Source organism: Vulpes vulpes, chromosome 9 (assembly GCF_048418805.1).
Source record: "Vulpes vulpes isolate BD-2025 chromosome 9, VulVul3, whole genome shotgun sequence".
NCBI lineage: Eukaryota > Metazoa > Chordata > Mammalia > Carnivora > Canidae > Vulpes > Vulpes vulpes.
The window spans coordinates 38,734,973-38,761,536 of record NC_132788.1 but is presented as its reverse complement, the minus strand read 5'-3'; the positions used below and the strand labels follow the sequence as shown (position 1 = coordinate 38,761,536).

Below are 26,564 nucleotides of genomic sequence, written 5' to 3'. Positions count from 1 at the left end.
CGTCAGGCTCCTGGTGCATGGAGCCTGCTTCTCCCTCTGCCTGTGTCTCTGCCTCTCTCTCTCTCTCTGTGACTATCATAAATAAATAAAAAATTTAAAAAAATAAATAAATAAACCTATGTTATCTATGAAGCTTCCCTGGTCTTTTTTGACTCATATATTTCTCCTTCTGGGAAGTCGATATCAACTGTCACAGGTACATGCTCAGATGTTCAGCACTTTCATAGTCTTTGTGATCTAGGCTAAGTTGCTTGGTATTTCTGTGCCTTGGTTCTATCTTTAAAAAAGGGTTGATGGCTATCTCCAAGGAATCAAATATAAAACTGACAGAGAGAACTGAGCACATTATAGCCAATATTCACTATTATTAACGCTAGTCATGCTTAATATCTATCCTGCACAATTAGTACTGTCTCATCTATTTGACTCTCTGCTTTGTCTCAGAATTAATTCCTGCCCCAATTAGGGAAAGTGAGTTCCCTGAGCCTAGAGTACAGCATCTGGCAACAATGCCCCAGCTGCAGGTAATCAAGAAATAACGGGGCTAAAAAAAAAAAAAAAAAAGAAGAAATAACGGGGCTGACTTTTTTGTGAAAAGCAACACTCAGATTGAGACCACCACCAATGTCCCAGCTTCACTGAAAACAGAAATTTGTCTTCCTTTCAGTGGGCAAGGCAAGCTACAGGCAATAATAGGAGGAGCAGGCACCATATTTATTCACTTTTTTAAAAATTAAACTTCTAAGACTGTAAGATGTGGTTTAAAAGTATTAAATGAGTAACAACAATTTAGAAATGGTTTATAATAAAAGCTCTTTCCTACTTAATGACTTCAAAATGAAATACACACTAGGATTTTGTTCTCATTCATCCTACATCCATTAGAAAAAAATCAGAGATTCCATAGACTTCACATCTATTGTATACCTATTTAATAGATGTTTTATTCAGTGGTAATAAGGAAATGACACGATTCACAAAGGCTACATCTGAAATTTCACTTTAGACTAACGGATGCCAAATTTTTAAGCTAAAAAAGAAAATTGCCAACTCCTTGAAACACAGCTAGTTAGCATACATTCAAGCCCAGCACAGCAGGATTCTGGCATCATGCCAGTTCCAAACTACCTAAAACCCACAGGCAAGAGGACTGTCTACATAGTATTCATTGGCTCCTAAGAGACACACAAATACCCTGGAACTTAATTTGACTAAATATTTCCAAGCTACAACTAAAAGTTACATTTTATAAATGTCTCTTAAACTATGATAGATAAATGCAATGCTGAAGACAGTCAACAACCCCAAACAACAAACATACTGTCACCTCTAAAGGTGAACTCTTACTATACGTACGCTAAGAAAATGTGATTAAGTTGTAAGAGTCAACAGTCATAAGACATTCCTATTTCAGGGACGTTGACATATGATAACAATGTGCATCCTGGAAGGGCTGAAACACAAGACCATTGTCTCCCAGTCTTCAAATTTCAGAGAACAGTTAAATGAAAGCCATGTGATTCTGTTTAAAATGAGCTCTGTAGCAGAAGTGAAGAGTCCTGAGACCTCATACCAACTTGGTCATTAAATAGAATATAACCTTTATAAACACTGAATTTCCCTCCTTGAGCTGTAAGACCATTCGTATGTAGGCTGAAGATGGAATTCAGAAGGCACTCCTAGCAGAGGGCTGGCACTCAGCAGACATCCCATGAATTTGCTCTCTTGTCCTCCTTTCATGGAGAAGTAGAACTGCCAGACACTTGATCTTTCTCCCAAGTATCTTCTGAGTGCTCAAAACTGCAGATAGAATGCACTACAATGTACAGAATATCCAGTATTATGGAAGACAGATCAATAATGGCTCATATTACCCAGGATATGGGAACATGATTAGTAAACTGGCATACAATCCATACTGTATCTGGAGCATGACCTCATGCTGCTTATAGCTGTCACCTGTGGTCTGGCATGGACAAGTCTAATACAACGTCCGGATGTCTACACTTTGCTGAGCCTTCTGCATCATTTGCAGGCTCAACAGATATCCTAAATCAGAAAATGACATTTAATTCCTCGACACTGCCCAGGATTACCAATGAGTTCTGAATACAAAGGGAAAAAGTAATTCAGGCAAAGCTCTTTCAAAGAATATCAGTTCCCTGGCTGTTGGCTGCATACTTAATAACACCAAAGATATGTCTGAATCCTGATACACTACAAAAAAAATGGGAGTAGAAAAAAGCCTTCAGAATACAAGACTTCAGCAAAGTCATCAGCTTTATTATATTTATATAATATAAAGCTTTATATTATTATATATAAGCAGGAAGCATCAATTTCTTGCGGTCTTGCACAGAGTATTTGCTAAGAAAGCTCAATTTTAAAATATCCAATGGCCATGAATGCTTCCAGTACTCAAACTACAAATGTTGCTATACTCTCTTTGAAAAAAAAGTACAGAATAATATAACCATTATTTTTACAAAGTCTTTGGTTGGGTATCAATTATCTTGTAAGGCTCAGAGAAGCCTCATGGCATTCGAGTCAAGCTTTCCTTTATGAATTATAAACCCATGAATTCATTTGCTTTCATTTGTGTCCATTCCAAACTCCTCCAGACTCTGATACACTCAGGTATGACAAAAGGAACAAGCAAGAAAAGGGATGTGTGTGCTGCCCAAGGGCAGAGAGGCCATGAGACAGACAGTGGCCTTTTTCCAGCTAGTACAATGCCAGTGCACTCACACTCGCCTTTTTTTTTTTTTTTTAAGATTTGTAAACAATTTATTTGGTAGAGGGGCGAGAACAGGGTGAGGGGCAGAGGGAGAAGTAGCTCTCTGCTGCACAGGCTGCTTAATGCAGGGCTCGATCCAAGGGCTTTGAGATCATGACCTGAGCCGAAGGCAGCCGCTTAACCAACTGAGCCACCCAGGCGCCCCTCACATTTGCTTCTTACAACAAACACAAGAAAGCACTTAAGGAAGGCATCTGGGGCTAGATGCATAAAAAGGTTAGTCCAGCAGGAACACTCAAGCTCTGTTTTCCAGATCTTATCATTACAGTGCAATTTTAACTCAAGGCATTACTCACTTCTTTGATATTGTTCTCAGAAAGCAGAAAGCACTCCCCTAAATTTCCAGCATTTCAGGGCAGCGGCCAACTTTATGTACCCTATATGAACAACAGGAGCCACATATCAGTAGCAGGTGTTTTAGCCCAAATTTATATGGGAAATCATACCTGAAGAGACAACATATATACATAGAGAGGGGGCCATTATACAAAAAGCAGGTGTTCACCTTCATTTTACAAAACATCACTGACATTACCAAAGGGCTACACACTCTGGGTTTTTGTTTTCTAGTAGTAGTGAGGGATCTGCACAGAAACATGGACTTTTGTCCAGAAACATGCATTTGAAAGACAATACAAATCAATAGACAAAGTCTGTACCTGAAGCTTCAGAGACTGTTTATGAATCACATAACACTCGCCTATGACTTTAATTTTGGTTGTATGGGAGCCCAACTGCAAGAGCCCAACCTTGCTAAGAAATGACTAAATGACTCTTGTTTACTAAACAAACAACAAAAAAATTCACTTCAGAGGGTAAGGTCCTTACATACTCATTTTATCACATATGTACCAGGGCTTGTTATGCCATAATGGTGCTAGAAGTACCAGATAACTTTTGAGTAACTTAAATAACCAAAATGAGATCTTTTCAAATTAGTCATTTCAACTCCTTTCATGCTGAAAATGTGCCTCTTTAACATCAATGAGGTTATCTGGTCTTAAAATTCCCTTTCTTCAATTCTCATTTCTGTGATGTTTAGCAAGCAAAGAGGTTACCAATCCAGACAGGGAAGGGAAGGAAAGATACAACATTCTTGGAAGACCCATTAGCTGGTAAAATAATTCAAGTGCTTATAATTATTTAAAATTATAATGCATATTAAACTTAGCAAAAACATGATCTCAGTCTCAGACTAGAATTTTGTGAAGAAAGCAGTTAGAAAAAGTCATCAAATCTTGAATTCTGTATCCTATATAAATAAATTTGTTTAATACATTTCAGGGAGATATAATAGTTTTAATGTTACAGTCAGATAATGCTCACTAAAACATCTTCATTTGATTTAGGTAAACTTTTCTTGGCCTTAAAACATCATCTGTCAATGCATTTGAGGAAACCTTAGGCACTTTTAAAGATGTTTTCAAAACAATACGAAACCAGCATCAGGAAATTTTAAAATTAATTACCTATATTAATTGCAGTTTCTTGTTTATCTCCTGTCAACACCCAGATTTTAATTTCTGCCTTCAACAGCGTTGCTATGGTTTCTGGAACACCTGCCTGAAGGCGATCTTCTATGGCTGTGGCTCCAAGTAACAGTAAATTCTAGATAGAAAAAGAACTTCAATTAATGACTGGTCCATACTTAAGAGCAACATTAATGACAAAACTGATGACAAAAGGCAGTCAAAATATTCTAACAGTTCTCTTATTTCTTCTACATTAAAACTTTGTTTGCAGATAATTAATTTGCTGATTAATTGCTGATAACTTCATGTGTGGCATTTCAAAACTATTTGCAATGTTAGAAACACTCGAGACACATAGGCAACCCAGCATTCATCATGTATTTCTTGGTCCCTGGGCATGTTAGAAGAGAAATCACCTAGCAGTAAAGACTATGGGCCAGTCATCCCAGGGACATTCACAGTAGGTAAGCCCTTCCCTCTCACTCCACTGATGAGTAACATACATATTATATTCTGGTTGATACAGGAGAAAGACTGATTCTAGATGATAATACTTATCTGACAATACAAGCCTAAGAGACAGGTGATGTTAACAATTTAACAGCAGAGAAGAAAATATCAAATTATCTTAAGATTGAGGAGCCATCAAATGTGGCCCCTGTTATACTTCTTCCAGGCCCATGGAGGGCCAGTTCACAGTGAGGATGGGTGTGGATTCACGAGGATATGGAGATGCATCAGCAGCCCTGACCTTGCCTGCTGGTCTGACAGGTTGCAGAGCCCCTGCACAGAGGACTGTTAAGCACTCACCTACCTCCCGAGTCCTCCTCTGATAGGGCATCATCGCTTGATTTCCCAACTGTGGGTAAAGAGTACCTCCTGAGCAGCCACCACAGGCTTGGTGCCGCATGGGACCATCACCTAAGCAATCGTTTTCTGATTCTAAAAGTAATTTTGGTTATTTCTAGTGAAGCAGAGCAAATGAACACTTGAATCCAGCTCTACTCCTACCAAATTCCATTAAAGTGACAAACAAGTAAATATAAAACTTAAAAATGTAGTATAAAAAAGGTCAAGAGCAATTTTAAAAAACACAAGGAATAAGAAAAGCTAATGACTTCAGAGTTCTAGAAACTGGAAGGAAGATGAATGGGCCAGTGGTTGCTGATATGAAACAGGAAAAGGTAAAATCCAGCTCCCAGATTTGAGGGAATCTGATACCTAGAAAGCTACTTAATGCCTTGGGATAAACTGCAAAGAGCAGCAACAACAAGGAAATTCAAAGTAAGCAATGTGGAGTAGCTATGGCAAAGGTGGCTATTATTAGAGTAAGTGTGAAAATGCTTAGAACGAACAATGTCCAACCAGCCTACACATTCGGAAGGCTCCTGTAACTCAATAGGGTGAGCAATCTCATTAAGCCTAACCTGAGGTAAGCCCTGAAAGTCACTGACACTGTTTTTGACCTGATACTTCTTAAGATACCATTAACGCTTAGCTAAAGGTGCTTCGACCTCTCAGGTAGCCCATAAAAACTAAGTGTTTCTTAAAGCAAGAAGACATCATTAAAAGCCAATGGTTAAGATCTGCACAGGAAAAGGGAGTGTGGCCATATGGCAAAATGATTCCTGTCCAAAGACTTTGTTCAGTCCTTGACGGAGCCCCTCACTGGGCAAGCAATGACTGTATCGCATGTAATTACCCTCTCTATGATCTCATAGCACTCTTCCAACCGTTGAGCTCTGTCTTTCAATATGGTGCTGGCTTCTTGATAGACTTTCAGCCACTCTTCATACTCATGCTCGGAGAGGTCGGCGTAAGCTACACAGAGGGTCCTCAAGCCTGCAAAACAGTCACAGTGTATCCAGCAATGGAAGCAAGCAGTATACTTTCCCTCCTAGGTGACATCATGAGGCTCCATTTTATACCAGCATGCTCAAAAAAATTGAAGAAACTATCTGCTTTTTTAGGTCACTCTAATTCAACTTTCACACATCTAAAAAGGGAGTTGAAAAGAGCTCTACTTCATTTTGTCATAAAGCCCCTCGTGCATAAATTTGAGAGTATGTGAGAAGCCACAGAGTGAATTCCCCACAGCAGAGAAGTACAGGAGCTGGGCATGAGCCTTATGCACATGCACCCTTACATGCAGTGGGCAGGTAGCAGCAAATAGAGGGGGCAGGAGGTACATTTCAAGACAGTAATAAAAGCTCAGTGTGCCATTATGTGAAAGATCCAGGCTTTCAAGCAGATATACATGTGCATGCACACACACATGCACACACACACGCACATAGCCGCAGGACCGCACGAAGTTGAGAAAGCGGCCGTCAGCACTTAGGCAAGGCTCCAGCTTTCATCATATTCACTTGCTGGAAACCCTGACATCAGTGTTATTTGAGGCCTTTCACAGAACTCCCTTCCTGTTCTCTATGGGCTCAATGAATTATTGTTTCCTCAAGTCATGGATAAGCCAGTGTCATAAGGATAACATGAGGAGGACAGGGAAATAAGCACATGAGTTTTCTGAGAACAGGAATAACTACAAAGTGATTCTACCCATCGTGAGCTGGGCTGCCCGTTCCTTTCATACTTCTGATGAAGAGTTAGCAGAGTCACATATAGGTAGCTGAGTGTAGACTCTGGTGCACATCTTGTCACTGTCATAGGCACAGAGCATGGGGGGGGGGGCACTAGAAAAGTACTCCTACGAAGCAAACTAAGTACTGCAAAAAAGGGACACATCCATTCAGAACATGACTGCTCCCCCAAGCATCAGCTACAAACACGTGAAAGTACAATTTCGATGGAAAAACATTTCCAAATTTCACTTACCTTCTGTGGCAAAATATTCCAGGTGGCACAGTGTTTCCTCCATGTATTTTGAGTCTTTTGAAAGTCTGTCAAAAATGACATTATCCTATAAAATAGAGAAACATTGTGACTGGCAATCCCTTAAGTAAGCCTTCCAGTCAGTATTCTAAACCTAGCTTTGTTTTAATGGAGCTTATACAGTGTGCATGAGAATACTTGAGTGGGCAAGTAGAAATACAGCCTTGATCAGACTCAGTCGAGTTTTGGAAAACAAACTGGATAGGGATGTGTCCAAACAAAAACTTTTTGGGGAGAACCTTAAGTGTCAAGAGAATTATCGGGGACATAATGATGTCTACATTTACCTAAATTTGCATAATACATGCCTATGTTTATAACATCTTTATGCAGAAATGGGAAGAGTAACATGCACATCCTAAATTGCTCAAATATACTCTTGCTTCCTGACACTGCAGGAGCTCATAACCAGGGAGTACACAACCCACTAGCCACTGAACACAATTCAGCTAAGGAACACAGCTCAGGATGAAAAACCAAACCACAACTAAGAAGAGCTACTAGAGAACACACACACACACACGCATGTACACACACATATACGTAAAATCTCAAAGTACTTGAAGATTATCACAGGTCAATATGAATAATTCTATCTTTCCAAAGTCATAACACACTGGTGATGAAACTAGAATCAGAAGTCATGATCCAAGGATTTCTCACAACACAGAAAACTGCTATTTCTGAAACCAACTACTGGCTAAAAGCAAGCTTTTCATGGGCCATCATTGCTACACTGGCCTGAACTACCACTACTACTACCCTTCAATGGGCTTTTATTTCAAGTCAATTTTATGGCCAATCTGAAAGTCTTTCAACTTTGGGCAAAGTCTCAGGGTGTAATGAGGACAGCGGTCAGGAGAAGCAGCAGATAAACAAAGTAGCCAACAGGGGTGTCCTGCTATGTGAGCTGGTACTTACAGCCCCCTTACAATAAACACTGAGCTGGTACTTACAGCTCCCTTACAATAGAGTCGAAGTTGGCCTGAAGGAGTTCGAACAATTACAGACATTCTTTTTCTGTCACTGTAAGAGTTAAAAAGAAAAGAGAGAGAGAGAGAGACAGAGAGAGAGAGAATAGTTGTCATTGGTCTGTATTATAGGACCCATGCCCTATGATTAAGCGCCAGACAAATCTAAAGATGATCTGGCCATCCTAAAAATGGCAAAACTCCATTTTCCTTACCTTTTCCTTCAAAGTTGAACTTTAAGTGTATATCTACTACTCTTTTTATTTCTATATAATGGACATAAACCTATTTTTTTCCCTGCCATGAAAACTTGCTAGTATGGTTATTTATAGCAGAAGAGCAGAAACGGATAATGTGACCATTTACTATGCACATCTAATTTACTTCTGATAATACTCTATACAGGTATTATTTTACAGCTCAAAATGTTAGTAATCTGCCCAGTAAGTAGGGGAGTGGAAGCTTCAATATAAATCCACTTAGTTCAAAAGTCCCTTGTATCTTCTTTTAACTGGAGTAGAAAAAAAATTAGAAATGCATAGAACACTCCTGATTCAGCACCGAGGTGTGCCTTATTACTGCCCTCCCTACTCCAACAAGGACACTCCTGCACTCTTCTTTCATTGTGACCCATGCTCACTCATGGAGCCTTCGATGGCTCCCCACTGCCTACAGATTCCAATTCTTGCTGGCCTCCACTCACCTCTGCAGCCTGGCCTCAACCCCTACCCACTTACCCTCCCATTCATCTGCAGGCTTCCAGCACACCAAGACACATACCACACTCCTCCTCTACATCCTGTCCTTGCCTTTTGCAGACGTTTCATCCCCCTGAGACACATCCCAACCACAGTGGGCCCCAGACCAACCACCCAGTCACAGGATTTCCAATGGACTCTTCTCTCCCAAGACTGAGCGATTCTCTCTCCAGCTTTGTATAAATTCCCACATCCTAACCCACAGCACTCTGTCTGGCCTGGCTTTGAATTCCTCCCTCAGCTAGCTAGTAGCCAGGTACTCTCAAACACAGTTGTTCACCTGGCATCTCAGTTCCTGAATCTATAAAGCAAGGCTGCCACTAAGTACTGTGAAGGAGTGCTGTCAGCATGAGGTTGCATCTGGGAAAAGTGGAGTTAACTAAAAAGAAGTAGAACCACAGCTATAACTACCAATGACCTTTCTACTTCCTCATATTCTCCCAGAAGTTTTTAATATATCCTCATGTTTTTATCTGGATTCACCCATTTTCATCTAACTCCTTCTCCCTGTAATAACTGCTGGTCCCAGCTGCCACAGCCACATAACAACACAGTCATCAGGACATCAACAAGAGATGGAGCACAAGTCTGGAAAAATGTCTAGAATGTCCCTTACCTATGCACACAGGGACACTGGCCCTACTCCCCTACAGGAACCACTACTGTTATCAACCATCATGTTTTCCGTCTCAACACCCATCCTCAAGGGCTCTTGACCCACCAAAGCTTCAAGTTTTCAGTCCTACAACCAATGACTAGGGCTGGAAAGCATTTCCCACAAGAGGGTTAAAAGTTGATCTTTTTCAGATAGTTTATAAAGCAGACGGCAAAAATAATGTGTGAATTGTTTAACAATGGTTATTGGAAAAACCGATTTTAACATGCCTTTGAGGTAGCAACAGAACCTTGCTCTAGTATTGACAGTTCAATGATAAGAAGGAAAGAAACAAAACATTAAGATTTTTTTGATGACAAGGGAAACAAATAATCCAACAAATATTCCTGGCCCTTAAATAAACCACACTGGGGGAGAACAAGCTTGAATATATACAGAAGAACTGCCCAACTTGGACAAAGCCTCTGATGGGATGGACTGATCTTATCGGCCTCTGCTGGTCAGTTTCCCAGGCCTGGCATGAGAGCGCTCAAATGGAGCACGAGCACAACCTCATGGGACATGGGAAAAAACAACAGAAATAAGGCCCTCATCACATACTCCAAACTATGCAGACGTTTCTGTAGCTGTTAATGTCAGAGGGTCTGGAAACCTAAGGAAAGGGAGGATATGGACGTGGAACGTTTCAAAAGAAAAGAAAAGAAAAGAAGAAAAAAAAGAAAAGAAAAGAAAGACAAAGAAAGAAAGATAGAGAGAGAGAAAGAAGAAAGAAAGAAAGAAAGAAAGAAAGAAAGAAAGAAAGAAAGAAAGAAAGAAAGAAAGAAAGAGAGAGGAAGGAAGGAAGGAAGGAAGGAAGGAAGGAAGGAAGGAAGGAAAAAAGAAAGATGGCCTACTTTACTTTCTTTAATGAAAGTCACAAATTCCAGAGAGGAAATGGCTTGTGGAGATATATTTACTAAATTGAATACTTAGGTACTATATTTAACCATATTATACAATCTTGCAAACACAGTGATGACATTGTTAAATATATATGGAAGTATTTTATTTCAAGTGCACAAAAGAGAAACATACCTAGAAAATTCCAGGACGTTAAGGATTCCAAATGTCTGTTCCTGTCCCATCTAAAGGAAGAAAAGCAGGCTCTTACCTGAGGTGCAAAGGATTAAAATCTCAAAACAACAGTTTCCCCAGTCATAAACCTCTCTATACATACATCTCCCTGCCCCCCTCTCCTTCCAGCACTTTCTTTCTCTGTATATGATACATGTCTATAACTCTCTCCCTATCCAATATATACACATATTTTCTCTCTCCTGCTCTCCCTCTCCACCTCATTTTCTCTGCATCTTCTTTCCCTCTGCAAAGGCCTTTGTAACAGGTATGGTTTTCCCACAAGCCAGTCTGTGGGGTCATAGCTCCACCTTCTGGTAGAAGCTTCTCATTTTTCTCCAGACCAGCACAACAGCTGGCTGACACAGTCCCTTCCAGGACAGGAAAACTCAGGACACAAGCTACACAGGTCCACTGAAACCTTGGGACAGGACATGCTTCTGAATTCCAAATTTTACACATTTTATAAAAATATACGCATACATCATGTGCCATAATTATCCAGAGGGGTCTGGGGCAACATTGAGATTCCTAAGACCACAAACGGCCTCATGTCATTTACATTTTGCTGCAAAAAGCCTAATTCCCCAAATATGGGGGGGGGGGGGAATTTTTAGAATTCAAAGCTTCTTGGATTTTGGATTTAGAAATAAAGATGATGGATCTGCATAAGATTCTAGGGCAATTAATCTAATGTTACATCAGGTTCTTCAAAGTTGGAACCTCATCATCCTCAATTTTTCCATTAGGTTCCAGACTATGTGTGTACCATTTTCAAACTCCTTGATCAAACCTGCTCTCTATTTCTCCAGTACATCACCATGGAAAGAATATGGGCTTTGGAGTTCCATATGAGTTCGAATTCTGTATCTGCCACTAAGCATGTGCCTTCCTTATGAATGGTGGTAGGTAGCCCTGTCCTGTGGGTTTGAGAGAAGTAATGAATGAAGCAACACGCAAATTACCAAGTGCACTACTGACACCCAGCGGCACCAGGTCACCATTACTGCTGTCAACAACTCCCCACCCCTTCTCCTCACATCCTGAAATACACTCAGGGACCCACCTCATCCAACCTTTATAGGCTCCTGTTCCTCTCTTTCTGCAATAATCAGTTCTTTCTCCTCAGCCTGGCTCAACTTGGTCAGACGCTCATTCAGAATAGTGCCCAGTGACACCCCACAAATGGGCACGAGTGCTGTGACTGCCAGGAGCCAACCCATCTTTGCCATCCCATCAACCACCAGGCAACCACATGCAGCCCACAGACTCAGCCATTAGGATGACCAAGAGGGCCACACCGTGTAAACAGCTGGGAACCAACTCAAGAATGCATAGTTTGAGGATACTCTGGTATTAATGATTAAATAGGATTTTAAAGTTATTATTATGAATCTTAACTAGTCAGGTAGTCTTATTTACTCCCAGAAACATGGCCTTAATAAGTTAATAAAATGACAAAAAGGGATGCCAATTCGCTTTTTGTCAGCATCTACTGCCATAATGACACCAGTGGGCTCTCCCCCTAGCTCTCCATATTTGTCTGGTACTGTGAGCAAAGCAGAAACAGCCATGTTCTCCTCATCTCGGGCTCTCCTGTGGCCTGTCAGTCCACACCCACCCCCAGTCCCTATCACTGCAATCAGAGAAAACAGTAGCACCCATACAACAGAAAATCCCAGAGCAAATGTTAATGAGTCTCCTCATACTGAGGAGGGTAAAGGGGGGTAAAGACTTCATTTGTGAAAAGCTTCTATGAGGGAGATTTGATACTCAGTTACTTTCTTTCACTTTAAAATCAAGTAAAAACAATTATGATTTGATTTTTGTTCTCCAGAAGACAAGAACCTGAAAGTGCCAAGAAATGGGCACACTGTATAAGGCCTGATATTTTCTAGGTTTTGCAAATAAGTACAAGAAAAATGGAGCACTGTGCCGAGTCAGAAACAGTAACAACTTTTACTTAAGTTAGAAGTGAATTTCAAATGCATTACCCAGGCCTAGAGACACAAGGATGCATGAACGTAAAAACTGTTAAAATCCATGAATCCTCCCCAAATTGAGAGGTAGAGGAAGGCAGGAGTGAGGGAAGGCAGTAACAGCCTCCAGGCCCTCATCAACCCATCCTATAGCAAAATACAGCCCCTCTAACTGGCCAGCACGAAACACGCCAGCGCCTTGCCAGTCCTAACCCAGCAATTGCCCCCACTTCCCACCTCAATGGTTCTTACTGGATGTTATTCTTGATTTACATTTTTTCCAATCACCACATTTCTCTCTCAGGCTTCCTGAGCAGGGAAACTCAAAAATCAATTATAAAATAAATAAACCCTTTGACCTTAGGGAAAAGAAAAACTCCTACAGATAACAAAGATCTTCAGTGCCACCTCACTTCTCCCCCAGCTGGGGAGACTGAAGCCAAAGCATTGAGGGCTTTACTGAGCAAGTGCTCCAGGTGCTAAGGCTGCAAAGACAGAGCTGCAGATCCTGCCCTCAAGACAAGTGGGCCATGTGGTTATTCCCATGTCCTGTTACAGAACAAAGAGCAGGCTTGCTAGGCCCTTTACTACAAGTCACACCAGCGTATGAAAGCCTCATGGAGAAGCATCTCTGAGAGAGAGAGAAAACTGCCCGCAACACAAACACAATATGAATAAGCTGAAATAATCATGTGATACCTGCAGCTTTGCAATGGATCTGGTTTCCCACAGGAAAAAAAAAAAACAAACACAGAAATATGGCTATCGTATTTACATCGGACACGCTATTTCAAACACAGAGTCTTCAAAAGGCAGGTGATGTACCACATCAAGAGGTGCCCAGGCTCGTCACTTACGGCTTCTATGATGACGGAGTACGGTGTTCTGGCTGTGAAGACAAAGCCCAGCTTCCTAGCTCCCTTCACCAAAGCAGCTTCATCTGTCAATAGAGTTGATGAAGCATTGACTAATCACAGGTAACAGTAGAATCCTGTTGAGCATGTATTATTATTATTTTCAAATCAACCAGATCTGCAGCAGCTGGAGTGGCCTGGCCTAAATGTACAATGGTAAGGATTCAGGATTTAGGAGGCACTCACTCACTCCCACCACCAGGGTCCTGAGGGCAGCACCTCTGTTAGGTGGGAAGACAGGACCTAAAACTAAGTCATCTGGACAAGAGTGATGGCATACCTACTATTCTTGGTTGGGGTCAAGTTCTCCCTAAGGAATATCAGTAACATTCCCATGACTTGCTGACTAAACATCTTCTCTGAGTGAACAAAGAAGCCAGTCCACCCTCCCCTGAGAGTTTTGTCTAGAACAGCGTCTTCTGCTAGGAGATGCAAGCTGGCCTGGGGTCTCCTCCTGTGGTCCCAGTGTTACAGAGTCAGGAGGGCTCATCATGACCTTTCTGTGGGTTTATCATTTGGAAACTGTATGAGGCCAAAGGTAAACAGTGGGGTCTTTGTGGGGCATGCCTCCCCAGCACACCCGACAAGTAACTGCAAACATCCAAGTCTCCAGAGAAGGGGACAGCAGGGCACACGCAGCCCAGAGCCCTCACCTGGGGAGGAGGCCTGGTAGATGATGTTATCTCCATCCTTCTCAGGGACGACCGTGTGGCACACAGCCAGAAGGGTGAGGAACTCCTGTATGCATGGAGCCGTGGGCTACAGACAAAAGGGTAAGATCATCTGTTAAAACATGGCTGACATACACCAGAGTTAGATTCAGCCACCCTCTGCTTAGAACCCTGTGCTGGCTTCCCCCTCCCTTTAGAACAAAGGTCGAGATCCTAGCACGCACTCCACGTTCCCCATGATCTGGCAGCTGCTCACCACACAGTTCCAGCTCTCCTGCCTCTTCCCTCCTGCATGCTCCACCAGCCACTCTGCTCTGTAGTTCCTCAAACAAGGCTCGACCTGTCCCACTGCTCCATCACCACCCTCCACCTGCGTGCAGCCAATTCTTCCTCATCCTCCAGGCTTCAATTCAACGGTTGCTTCCTCTGAGAAGTCCATTATCACCCCTATCTTGGAATACTGTTCTTGACCTGCTAACCCTGGGGTCATATGAGAACAAGGAGGCATGTGCCCTTCCCAGGGTTCCTCCAGCACCGGCTTCACTTGTTCCAACATTTCAGTCTTGCTGCTCACATGCTTCTTCCCATGTGTGTGAGTTCCAGGAGTGCCAGCAGGTCATCTGCCTTCCTCACCAGTGTAACCCCAGGCCCCACAGACAGAAGGCACCCAGATCTATGTTGGATCAATATACCGAGAACGGATTCACCAAAAGCCAGGTATGTCTCTGGCTTTCTCTTCCATTGTCCTGGCACTTACTCTACATCATGTCTGTCCTTTAACTTGATAATAGCTTAAAACCTATAAGGCAGTGCATCCCTCACTTATTACTTAAAAAGAATCATCCTGGATATGTATTTAATATATTTCTCCCATCTCCACACACATTCCTTGTAAGTTCTCACTGGGATCAGAATATGACATCTTAATACTGTTTCCCCATCTAAGAATACAGAATGCCTTCCTATTTATTAAAGGCTTTTAATACTTCTAAATATAGGTCATGGCATATTTTCTTAATCTTTTCTTAAAAAAATATTTACATGCCTACCATACGTGAGGCTTTTTATCTATCATACTAGGCTTTTTATCTATTGCTTTTCATATCATGAACAGAATCTTATTTCTATTATATTTCACAAGAGTCTATTCAGATGTAAGTAAAAATACTGAATTTTATAAATGAATTTCATATCCAATTGTAATTAACCTCTTACTGGTTCCCCAAGTTTAGCTGACTCTCTAGGGTTTTAAGGCAGCCAATTATTGTATCATCCACAGATGAGGACGTTTTTCCTTTTCTTTTCTAATATATACACTTGAGTTCTCACTTGTCCACTTGGTCTAATGCTTTCAGGATGATGTTCAAAGCCAAGGGTGACACCATGCTTCCTTGTCCTCAAGTTATCTTTTTTTTTTTTTTAATTTTTATTTATTTATGATAGTCACAGAGAGAGAGAGAGAGGCAGAGACACAGGCAGAGGGAGAAGCAGGCTCCATGCACCGGGAGCCCGACGTGGGATTCGATCCCGGGTCTCCAGGATCGCGCCCTGGGCCAAAGGCAGGCGCCAAACCGCTGCGCCACCCAGGGATCCCTGTCCTCAAGTTATCTTAACACCAAAGTCTTTAACAGTTCACTTTTCAACAGGCAACTGGCTATGCATTGGAGATCGATTTTGTATTTACACATTCAGGAAGCAATTCTGTGTTTTCTAATTTTTGCAGAGTTTTTGTCTTTGCTTTTTAGTCACAAATGGATGGTGACTAATATTTACAACATTCTAGTTTCTCCTGTGACCTATTAATGTGATTTAAGAGCAGCTGTATGGAGCAAATACAGCTGCTCATGTGGCCACTTCTCATCAGCTTTCAGGAAAAGGAAATGCACAATTACAGTTCAGTGAAATCAAGTAAGTTTATTTATAAGTTCCCCAAGGTCTACACTACAAAATGCCAAGAAATGTTATCCAAAAGCACTGTGGCACCTGGGCTTTGATTCCAGATAGCCTTCCCCACCTGCAAGCCTCTCCTCATATCTCATTGGACAAAACTGTGTCAACATCCACACCCCTGACCTAAGCACTGGTGCTGGAGTCAACTCCCCAAGTCTCTTCCAACAGGGTACTGGAGAATCAGCCACGGTGACCCGGACATTGTGTAGTAGAATCTTTTGCTAAAGTTAAAAGTGACAGTCTCCAGGAATATTAGTTATTAGTGTTTGGGGGACATATTTACAACAGAATGCTAATTTCTTGAGAAGGCAGGATAAAAAAAACTTTATATGCCATATGATTTCAATATGTGTAGTGTGTTGTTTTTGTGAGTGTTCACATGTATATGGAAAGGGACAGATTGAAATGTTAACAGTACTTTGCAACAAAGGATAAAAAGAGATTTACAGGATTAAAAAGTATATTTCTCTTCATTCTCGGAGTTTCCTACAGTGAAACTAAATTGCTTTTTATGTAGAGGCAACCACTCCTTCCAAGTTTCTGAGAGTCATCACAGCAGCCTAGAGAACTGGCTCTACAAGAGGGGACATTCTGTTGACTGCCAATAAGAGAAGAATTCTACCTTCGACAAACTCTCCCTTGTGTAGCTATCACACCCCTTTCTCAGGCACTCTCTCCCAGTCCTTGCTGGTATGAATTACCAGGACCTGCAGCTCCTTCAGTGAATAATCTCTCTTCCAAACTGGCCATCCTCACCCCAGTCTCCATGCTGAATGTGCCCTAGGCTTGATCTAGTGGCTAAGGTGGAGACAGACCCTGAAGGAGATGAGCAGTTTCTGGCCAGACATCTGCTTTAGATGAGACCTGGTCATGGGAGCAAGGAAAGCTACCATCTTCTATGAAGGGCAGTAGACCATACCCACTGGCTCCAAAGTTCCAGAAGAAACTGGGGTTCTCAGGTTTTCAAGTGCATCTACCAGAAGACCCCAACCCTAGTCCCAATGTCTTCTTCCTACTAGACTTTGGTGCAGATGATTTCATGAGGCTGCCACTTCAGCCTTTTAAGAAGTTCTGCCAATTTTACAATTAGATCTTGGGCCTGGTCTTTGGCTGTATTGGCCTCGGTGGCAGGAGCTGAAGGAAATCTTTAAAGGCTGCCAAAGATGACTCTGGCTTCCATACTGTGCCTTACATAGGCAGTTAATTGACCTGGGCTTATTGTTTTCTTTCTTTGACATAAATGGTAATCAGTAACAACCAGTTCCACAGACAATTCAATGAAATAAAACACATATATAAAAATGTAGTATGTGGCGGGGGGGGGGGGGAATTGCTTCCTCCTGCATCTGAGAGCTATGGAGCTAGCACATCACCTCATCCCACAGTGAAACATGAAAGAGAGTCTTTGATTTCATAGCAAATAGTAAAATATTTCCGAGAGTTATAAAGAAGAGTTGCACACACTCTCAAATTAAGTTTCCACTTTGAGTAGTAGGCCAGACAACATTCTTTAAAGATTAAAAAAAGTCCCTCAGACAAAAACATTCTAACTTTGGTTCTCTAGTTAATCTGACATTCTATAATAAATTACAGAAAGGAGACAAATTCCATTTGCAGCCTATGGATGTTTGTAATCTATTTTAAACAAGTGCTCCATGTTTGAAAATAAGCTTTGTTTTCTATAACTTACAAGAAAAACCTTTTATAACTTGAAAGAACTGATTGTTGGAGAATGTATATAAATTAAAGCTTTTATGTGTAGAAAAATATACATAAACTCTTTTATCATTTTAACCATCTCTAAGTGCATGACTCAGGGGTATTAAAAACATTCACATTGCTTTGTACCCACCACTATATCTATACCCAAAATTTCCATCTTCCCAACAAATGTGTATCTATCAAACAGTAACTCCCTATTCTCAGCTTCCCCTAGCCCCTAATAACTTCTATTCTGTTCTGTCTCTATGAATTTGTCTATTTTACTATTTTAGGTACCTCATAATCATAAAATATTTGTCTTCCATTTAATAGATTTTAATCTACACAAAACGCTTTATATATCTAGAAAAAAGTACTTTTTATGTGATGAATGTAAAAAAAAATAGAAAACTGGGCATGTATAAAATTGGCAACCAAATTATACCTATAAAGTATTTATATATACATATACAAATAATTATTCTTGAAGACTCATCAGAAGTTCCAGATTAAAAAAAGAAACGATTAAAAAAAGAAAAAGGTTGTATGTTCTTCCTTGGTAAATCTTTGGGAACTTATCCCACAAATAGGAAGTCATGGGTTAGCAATGTAACCAAAGGACCACGTGAACTCTTCCTTGAAATTTTCCATAGGTTGATTCTTTAATAGGCAAATTCCATCTTGGCTATAGGCTCACACAAAGCTTAAAACATAGTCCTAAAAAGCCCAGAGTATCAAAAATGATGACCCATGAAAAACAAAAATTCTGTAGCAGATGGAAGTACTCCCTTGGGAGGAAAGTAAAGATTTTCTTGGTCCAAATGCTTTAATTTCAGTCAGTGGTCCCAAGACAGTTTAGATAAGAATGTGGGATATCCATAGGCTAAAATCCAGAAATGCTTCTTCCCTTTCCTCAAGCATATTTTGGCAAAATAACCATGTGATCTAACAAGCTCTGTATTTAAAGTGTTTTAAAAATCTATTAGGTACACTTAATCCAATCTCACATTTTCTGAAAGAAAAATATTAGAGCCTATAGTCTTCATTATTTATAGTTGAGCTAAATGCTAAATGTCAATGGGATCATTCACATAGTAGCCAAGATGAAGACCACCTTAGAAAGCTTCAAGAATAGCTTAAAAAATGTTGAACGTAGGCAAGCAGGCTTTTACTAAAAAATTCGAAAATAAGTTCTCCAATCCATAGCCACATTATGCATTTAATGAACTGTGAGTGTCCAGATGATCAAAATATCCTTTAAAGTTTCCATGTTTTCATCAATACTTATGATAACCTAAGTCAGGGCTTCCTTTTCATAATGGCTGCATCTGCCCCTACTCCTGATAGCCTTCCCACTGGAATAAAAGGAAATTTGGCTCAGTAGGTAGTAGGTGAAAAGGAAAAGGAAGAAAGAAGCTCACTAACTTCTCTAAAGGTGAGATTCCTTCCTAAAATGCCTGCCATTGGCCATAGGCAGGAAATGCTCATTAGAAGATCCTCTCCATTCAAAGGTTAAAAGAGGACAGGCTCGAGAAGAGCATGTGAACAGTGGTCAAAAACCCAGCACACACTCATGGGTCCAGCTTTGAAGAGAACATCTGTATGTGTATATAAATTAACTGAACTCAGTATTTTAAGATTTCAAAAATGGAGATCCCAGCAGCAAATAGTGTATCTCTCAATGATCTCTACTCCAAATGAGATTTGCCCCCTGTCCACTGATTTTCTATACCCGAATTTTAGATGAATGCAAATACCATTCAGTGCAGTGCCCACAATGCCCAAATTTCAACAATTATGTTAGCCCTAACACCCACAAAAGAGATCAGACTCCTCTATCTACACAAAACAAAATCGCTTTCTCAGAGTGTGGTATCATACCTATCCCTATGATGCAAAGGTATACCATGGCTCCTAATGATTTTACATCTGTTTTGCAAATTAGTAGAAATCCCTTGAGTGTTTTTTATTCATCTCTTCCCCTACTTCCTAGCAAGGTGATTGATATAAACTAGGCCCTTAAACTGTTTACTAAATGAATGAGTAGATAAATGAGTCTCTTATTTAAACAAGGATCCACTTGTGTGCACTGTTCCTGAGCTTACACTGGGATTCTGAGGCTCTAGGCTGTGCACTAGGCTCACCTTACTTCCTCTGCTGCTTTCTCACCTACTGATCTGGGCCAAGAAAACAAAATTCATGAAAGGAGACTAAGAGCAGTTTCCTAAGCTTCTAGGATGCCTTTCCACCTTCTCTCCTATTTACCACCCCAACCTCAACGGACACATTTAGTCAACCCGAACACTATCTAAATACTATTTGAGAATACCTAAGTCCTCTTTTCAAAAAGCAAATTGTCACAAGGTCCAAGTGTCCTCTGACATCCTTGGTTAAAGCTACCCTCCTCCACAGAAGTTTCTTCTCAGATACGACTCTTCTGTTTGAAGAACCTCTAGCCTCATAGCTGAACCTACCTCTAACATTGAAATTCAAAAAAAAAAAAAAGACCACATGGATGCCTGTGACTGCAACACAAAACAATGACTTCAGCAGCACCTACTGTGTGGTCTGGGCCCATATCAGCAGCATCCCCAGGGGCTGAGACAGAATGTCCGGATCCTGGCCTGTGGATTAGGTACCTTACATGCTCACATTTGAGAACCATGGCTGGGAAGGTTCTAGCATCAACAAATGGGTAACTGCAGTAGAAAACAGGAAATTTCCTTGCTGAGAATTCAGAGAAATCCTTATATATATTTGTATCTTAATGAAATTTTGGAATGATTAAGTTTTAGTTTTGCTCAAGTGTACCTAACTTTAAATATTTTTCAGAAAAAAAATATTAGATCTAATTTATACTGATTAAACTGGTTGCAAAACATTTTGATCATTAAATACTCCTCTAAGTCAATATTTTTCGAAGTACCCTTTAAAATGAATTTAGGCAATCCTACAATTAATCCTGGTTTGTTAGAATAGTTGAGATAATGTGATGTCCTAGTTAAGAATCCAACAGATGAAGGTTCTGAGTCTCATTTCTAGATTTGTCTGCTGGTAACTCTTGGCCAAGTCAGTATTTCCACGCAGCTTCCTATCACCTCTCTGGCATGACCCAAGTGCTAAAGAAAATACACATCAAATGTTTGGCACACAATAGAATGCTATAAATGTCCTGCCATATTTTTCTTCCCTAAATTATCCTGATCCAAGCACACTGTGATTGTTTTTCAAAATGCATGACCTCTTAAATTCACAACTGTGAAGAAATAGTACTGCAGAAATCTTAAAGAGCTAAAGAATTCACAATGTTAGAGAATTCCATGGTAAGACTCATCTTAATCTTGAGGTGAGACTTTCAATCTTCACCACATATTTAATTCAGCTTTTCATTAACTTACACTGAGCATTAACCACACAGCATTTATTTAAGATCACCTCCCTGAATATTAACACTAGAAAAGTAAAACTGCACATCTTCCCTAAGGTCCCAAATTGCAAATTTCAAGACACTGCATGTACACATAAATAAAAGTGCATCATAAGCTATGTAATGTCCTAGAAGCAAAATGATGGCCTTACGTGATGATCTTCGATGTTCTTCAAGAGCCTGGGATCATCAAAGTCACAGGAGTCACTGGGGGGAGGAGGTATCCGGCTGTGAAAGAACAGGAAATACTAATTCAGTTCAGAAGGTCCTTTAAAATTAGCCCAAACCTTATAAGAATCTGTCTTTAAGAAGAAGTACACCTAAAAAGCCCATCAATTTATATTAAACTTTTAAAGATTTGGAATACTCTATATTCTTTCAAACCATGAGACAGAAAAATTTAGCCCTACTATAAGCAAAATATTTTATAAGTTATTATAAACAACGACATGGTTACAAGGAGAAGAAACATGCAGGAGTCAACACTTTGTCACTTTGGTTGGTCTCTGTGTAACTCCTACCAGGGAAATTTTCTGAGTATCTGCTCAAAGCAGGAAAAATAAGAGGAATGATTGCATCACATCTGTGCAATCATTTATGGCCAGAGTTCATACGTAGGAGAGAAAAGGAGGCAAATATCTGTGAAAAGGAAAGCTTGATATGATTGCTGTGAGATATCAAACTGGAGAAAATGTGAACAGTTAAGTATATTCCTATATTTCCACTCCTTCCTAAAACTCCTTCTTCAGAACAAAGACAATGGAAGAAATGACCACAGTCAAGGTGATATCAATCTGAACTCTGGATGTCAGAGTTTGGTGCAGCAGAAATCAGCAGTTTATGATAGGAAGCACCTAGAACACAAGCTGATGTCCCCAGCAGAACTTTGAGAATGCTGAGGAAATGGCAGCCTGAGGTACCTGTCTGATAAGGGGAAAGTGGGAAGCAGGAGGGGTTCTAGATCCATCTGAGGAAGATTCAGCCCACAGAAACCTTCCCTCATCTCTTGTAGCCAGGTAACCAAAACTTTTGCACCCAGGAAGCCATAGAAGGTTTATCATTTAGAGAAGTTAAATTAGAGTAACCTTGGACCCTGGGCATACAAGTAACCTTGGACACTGGGCATACAAGTAGGTTTAGGGTAGGGAATTCTCCCAAGATAGGAGTTTTAAGTGAAAGCTTTATACTCTGATAAGTATGATCACCAGCCCTCTGCCTCCATTCAGCTCCCATAACAGCTACAGCCAGATGTATAGCCTGGAGAGTTCTTCTCATGAGAAGAAGACTTATCAGTTCACAAAGAAAGACAGATGCTGACATCTAAGGATCCATTAATAAAACAGTAGGTCCTGGCTGATCATCCCATAGGGAATCCAGTCCGTCATCAATACACTGTCTTCCCTACACACACAGCCCTACCAATCAGCTTTGTTAGTATATAAATCTTAAAACATGAACACACAACATCACTAATCCCAAGAGAAATGTGAATCCAAACCACAATGAGATACCACTTCACACCCACTGGGATGGCTATTAAAAAAAAAAAACCCAGAAATTAACAAGTGTCATGAGGATACGGGAAAATTGTGTGTTATTGACAGGGATGTAAATGGTACAGCTACTGTCAAAAACAATGTGGTGGTTCCTCAAAAAGTTAAACATAAAATTACCACACAACACATCAATCCCACTTCTAGGTATATACCCATAAGAACTGAAAGCAGAGACTCAGATACTTATGTTTGCAGAGACTCAGATACTTAGGTTTACAACAGCCGTATTCACACTAGAAAAAGTAAAAAAGTTCAAACGCCCATCACCAGATGAACGGATATACAAAATGTGGTATACACATAAAATGAAATATTAATCAGCCTTTAATGAGGATAAAATTTTGATATATGCTACAATACATATGATACAACTTTGAAGATATTATGCTAAGAAATGGGAAGTGAGCAGGAAGTAATAAAGAAAGGACTGGCTATTTTTTGTTAAATCCTTGTAGTTCCACTATGCTTTTAAAACCACATTCATATTAAAAATTTTAATTTGATTCTCTTTTAGAATGAAAATGAAATTTTATTTACAAAATATTCAGGTAAAAATGCCAATACAGAATCGTTCTTTTCCACTAAAACATCAAGAAGTGCTAGAATCTACTTACCAAAAATCATCTGAGGATGGTTCTCTTGTCAATTCTGGAAAATGACTGCCAGAAAGAGGGAAATAGAGTGGTCACAAAACTGTGATCAAAAGAGGCACTCACATAAAAACATTCTCCAGGATTGATCATAGGCCATGAAACAGTCTGCATAATTTTAAGAAAAGTGAAGTCCTATCAAGCGTCATTTCCAACTATAATAGTATAACTAGAAATCAACCAGAATGAAACCAAAAATTCACAAATATGTGGGATTAAATAATATGCTACTGAACAACCAATGGGTCAAAGAAGAAATCAAAAGGAAAATCAGAAAATATGTTGAGACAAAGGAAATAGAAATATGACATAGTAAATCTTATGGGATGAGGCAAAAGCAGTTCTAAGAAGGAAATTCATAGTGACAAATGCCTACACCAAAAATCAAGAAAACAACCTAATTTTACACCTAAAAAATTAGAAAAGAAGAACAAATGAAACCCAAAGTTAGTAAAAGGGGAAAAGTAGCAAATATTAGAGTAGAAATAAATGAAAAAGAGAAAAAAACAATAGAAAAGATTAATGAAACCAAGAGCTGGTTCTTGGAAAAGATAAAATTGGTAAACCTTTAACTAGATCCACAAATAAGAAAAAAAAAAGAGAACTCAAAATTAGAAATGAAAAAAGAGATATTAAAACTGATAACACAGAAATACCATGGAACATAGGCACTACTATGAACAATTATATACCAACAAATTGGACAACCTATAAGAAATGGTTTCTTTTCCACTAGGAAAAGAATTTCTAAATTCCTAGAAATATGCAACAAACACCGTATCATGATGATGAAACTGAAAATCTTAGATTGATTACTAGTAAGAAGATTAATTTAGTAATCAATAACCTCCAAACAATCAAAAGTCAGGTCCAGACAGCTTCATTTGGGTGACATTTTCCCAAACATTCAAAGAAGAATACCAATCCTTACCAAACTCTTCCCAACAATAGGAGAGAAACTTCCAAATCTGTTTTACAAGGTCAGCATTACCCTGATACCAAAATCAGACAAGGATACCACAAGAAAAGAAAATTAAAGGCCAATACCCTTGCTGAACATAGGAGCAAAAATTCTCAGCAAAGTATTAGCAAACTGAATTCAACAATACATTTAAAAAATCATACACCATGATCAACTGAAATTTATTCCAGGGATACAGGGATGGTTCAACACCTGCAGCTAATCAATGTAACACACCACATTAACAAAATAAAAGATAAAAATCATATGATCACTACACTAGCTGCAGAAAAAGTATTTGACAAAATTCAACATCCATTTATGATAAAAACTCTCAACAAAGTGGGTACAGAGGGAACATACTTCAACATAATAAAGGCTATATACGACAAGTCCACAGTTAACATCATACTCATTAGTGAAAAGCTAAAAGCTTTTCCTCTAAGATCAGGAACAAAACAAAGATACTCACTCTTGCCACTTTTATTCAACACAGTACTGGATGTCCTAGCCACAGCAATCAGGCAGGAAAAATAAAAGGCACCCAAACTAGTGAGAAGTAAAAACTACCTCTATTTGTAGATAACATGATACTATATGTATAAAACCTTAAAGAATCCACCAAATAACTCTTAGAATAAGTGAATTCAGTAAAGCTGTAGTATACAAACTTCATACATAAAGGTCTGTTGTATTTCTATACATTAATAATGAACTATTAGAAAATAAATGTTTAAAATCCCAATTACAGTTGTATAAAAAAAATACCTAGAATAAACTCAACCAAGAAGGTGAAAAACCTGTATACTGAAAACTGTAAGACATGAAAGAAATTGAAGACGCAAATAAATGGAAACATACTCCATGCTTTTAGACTAAAAGAATTTATATTGTTAAAATGTCCATACTACCCAAAGCAATCTACAGAGTCAATCCAATCCCTACCAAAATTCCAACAGCATTTTTCACAGAAAGAGAACAAATAACTCTAATTTGTATGGAACTACGTAAGACCCAAATTGCCAAAGCAACCTTGAGAAACAAAAGCAAAGCTAGGGGCATCACGTAGTCTGATTTAAGACTATTATTACAAAGCTATAGTTATCAAAACCAGACAGTATTGGCATAAAAACAGACTCACATAGATCAGCAGAACAGAAAAGAGAGTCCAAAATCAAATCCATGTACTTACGGTCAAATAATTTCTGACAAAAGTCTCAAGAATATTTTAATAGGAAAATCATGAACTCTTCAATAAATGAGAAAACTGGACAGCTACATGCAAAATAACCAAACTGAACCACTATCTTTAACCATATACAAAAATTAACTCAAAATGGACTAAAGATTTGAATGTTAGACCTGAAACCTAAAACTCCTAGAAGAAAACATGGGTTGTAAACTCCCAGACACTGTAATGATTTTTTGGATCTGACACCAAAAGCAAAGGCAGCAAAAGCAAATATAAACAAGTGAGACTACATCAAATTAAAAAGCTTCTGCACAGCAAAGGAAATCATCAACAAAATTAAAAGGCAACCTACCTATAGGAGAAAACACCTGCAAATCCTATACCTGATAACATGATAAGGGATTAATATCCAAAATAAATATATAAAAAACTCATAGTACTCAATAGCAAAAAAAAGAAGAAGAAGAAGAAGAAGAAGAAGAAGAAGAAGAAGAAGAAGAAGAAGGAGAAGAAAAGAAAAAGAAAGAAAAGCCAATCTGATTAAAAATGAGTAGAAGATCTGAGTAGGCATTTTTCCAAAGAAGACATACAGATGGCCAACAGGTACACTAAGATGTGTTCAACATCACTAATCATCAGGGAAATGAAAATCAAAAGCATAATGAGATATCAACTCCTACCTGTTAAAATGTTAGAAGAATTAACAAGTGTTGGCAAAGATGTGGAGAAAAGGAAACTTTTGTGTGCTGTTGATGGGAATGTAAACTGGTGCAGCTGGTATGGAAAACCATACGGAGTTTTTTTCTTTTTTTCTCAAAAAATTGCAAATAGAACTACCATATGACCCAGCAATTCTAATTCTGGGTATTTATCCAAAGAAAATGAAAACACTAACTCAATGTGATATACTCACCTCATGTTCACTGCAGCATTATTTACAATAG

General features: G+C 39.4%; 1 protein-coding gene across 7 annotated transcripts in view; it reads right to left on the bottom strand.

The window, feature by feature from the left end:
• The window catches only part of LOC112918518 (phospholipid-transporting ATPase IB), a 579,220-nt gene that overhangs the window by 382,744 nt on the left and 169,912 nt on the right, over nt 1-26,564 (bottom strand). For all 7 annotated transcript variants that reach the window (XM_072719837.1, XM_072719843.1, XM_072719842.1 and 4 more), the window contains exons 15-23: nt 23,432-23,476; nt 21,414-21,489; nt 14,166-14,271; nt 13,456-13,538; nt 10,581-10,630; nt 8,118-8,187; nt 7,105-7,189; nt 5,972-6,111; nt 4,267-4,405 (exon numbers count right to left, since the gene is read on the bottom strand). In XM_072719837.1, coding sequence (XP_072575938.1) covers nt 4,267-4,405; nt 5,972-6,111; nt 7,105-7,189; nt 8,118-8,187; nt 10,581-10,630; nt 13,456-13,538; nt 14,166-14,271; nt 21,414-21,489; nt 23,432-23,476 — 794 coding nt within the window. The remainder of the gene's footprint in view (nt 1-4,266; nt 4,406-5,971; nt 6,112-7,104; nt 7,190-8,117; nt 8,188-10,580; nt 10,631-13,455; nt 13,539-14,165; nt 14,272-21,413; nt 21,490-23,431; nt 23,477-26,564) is intronic.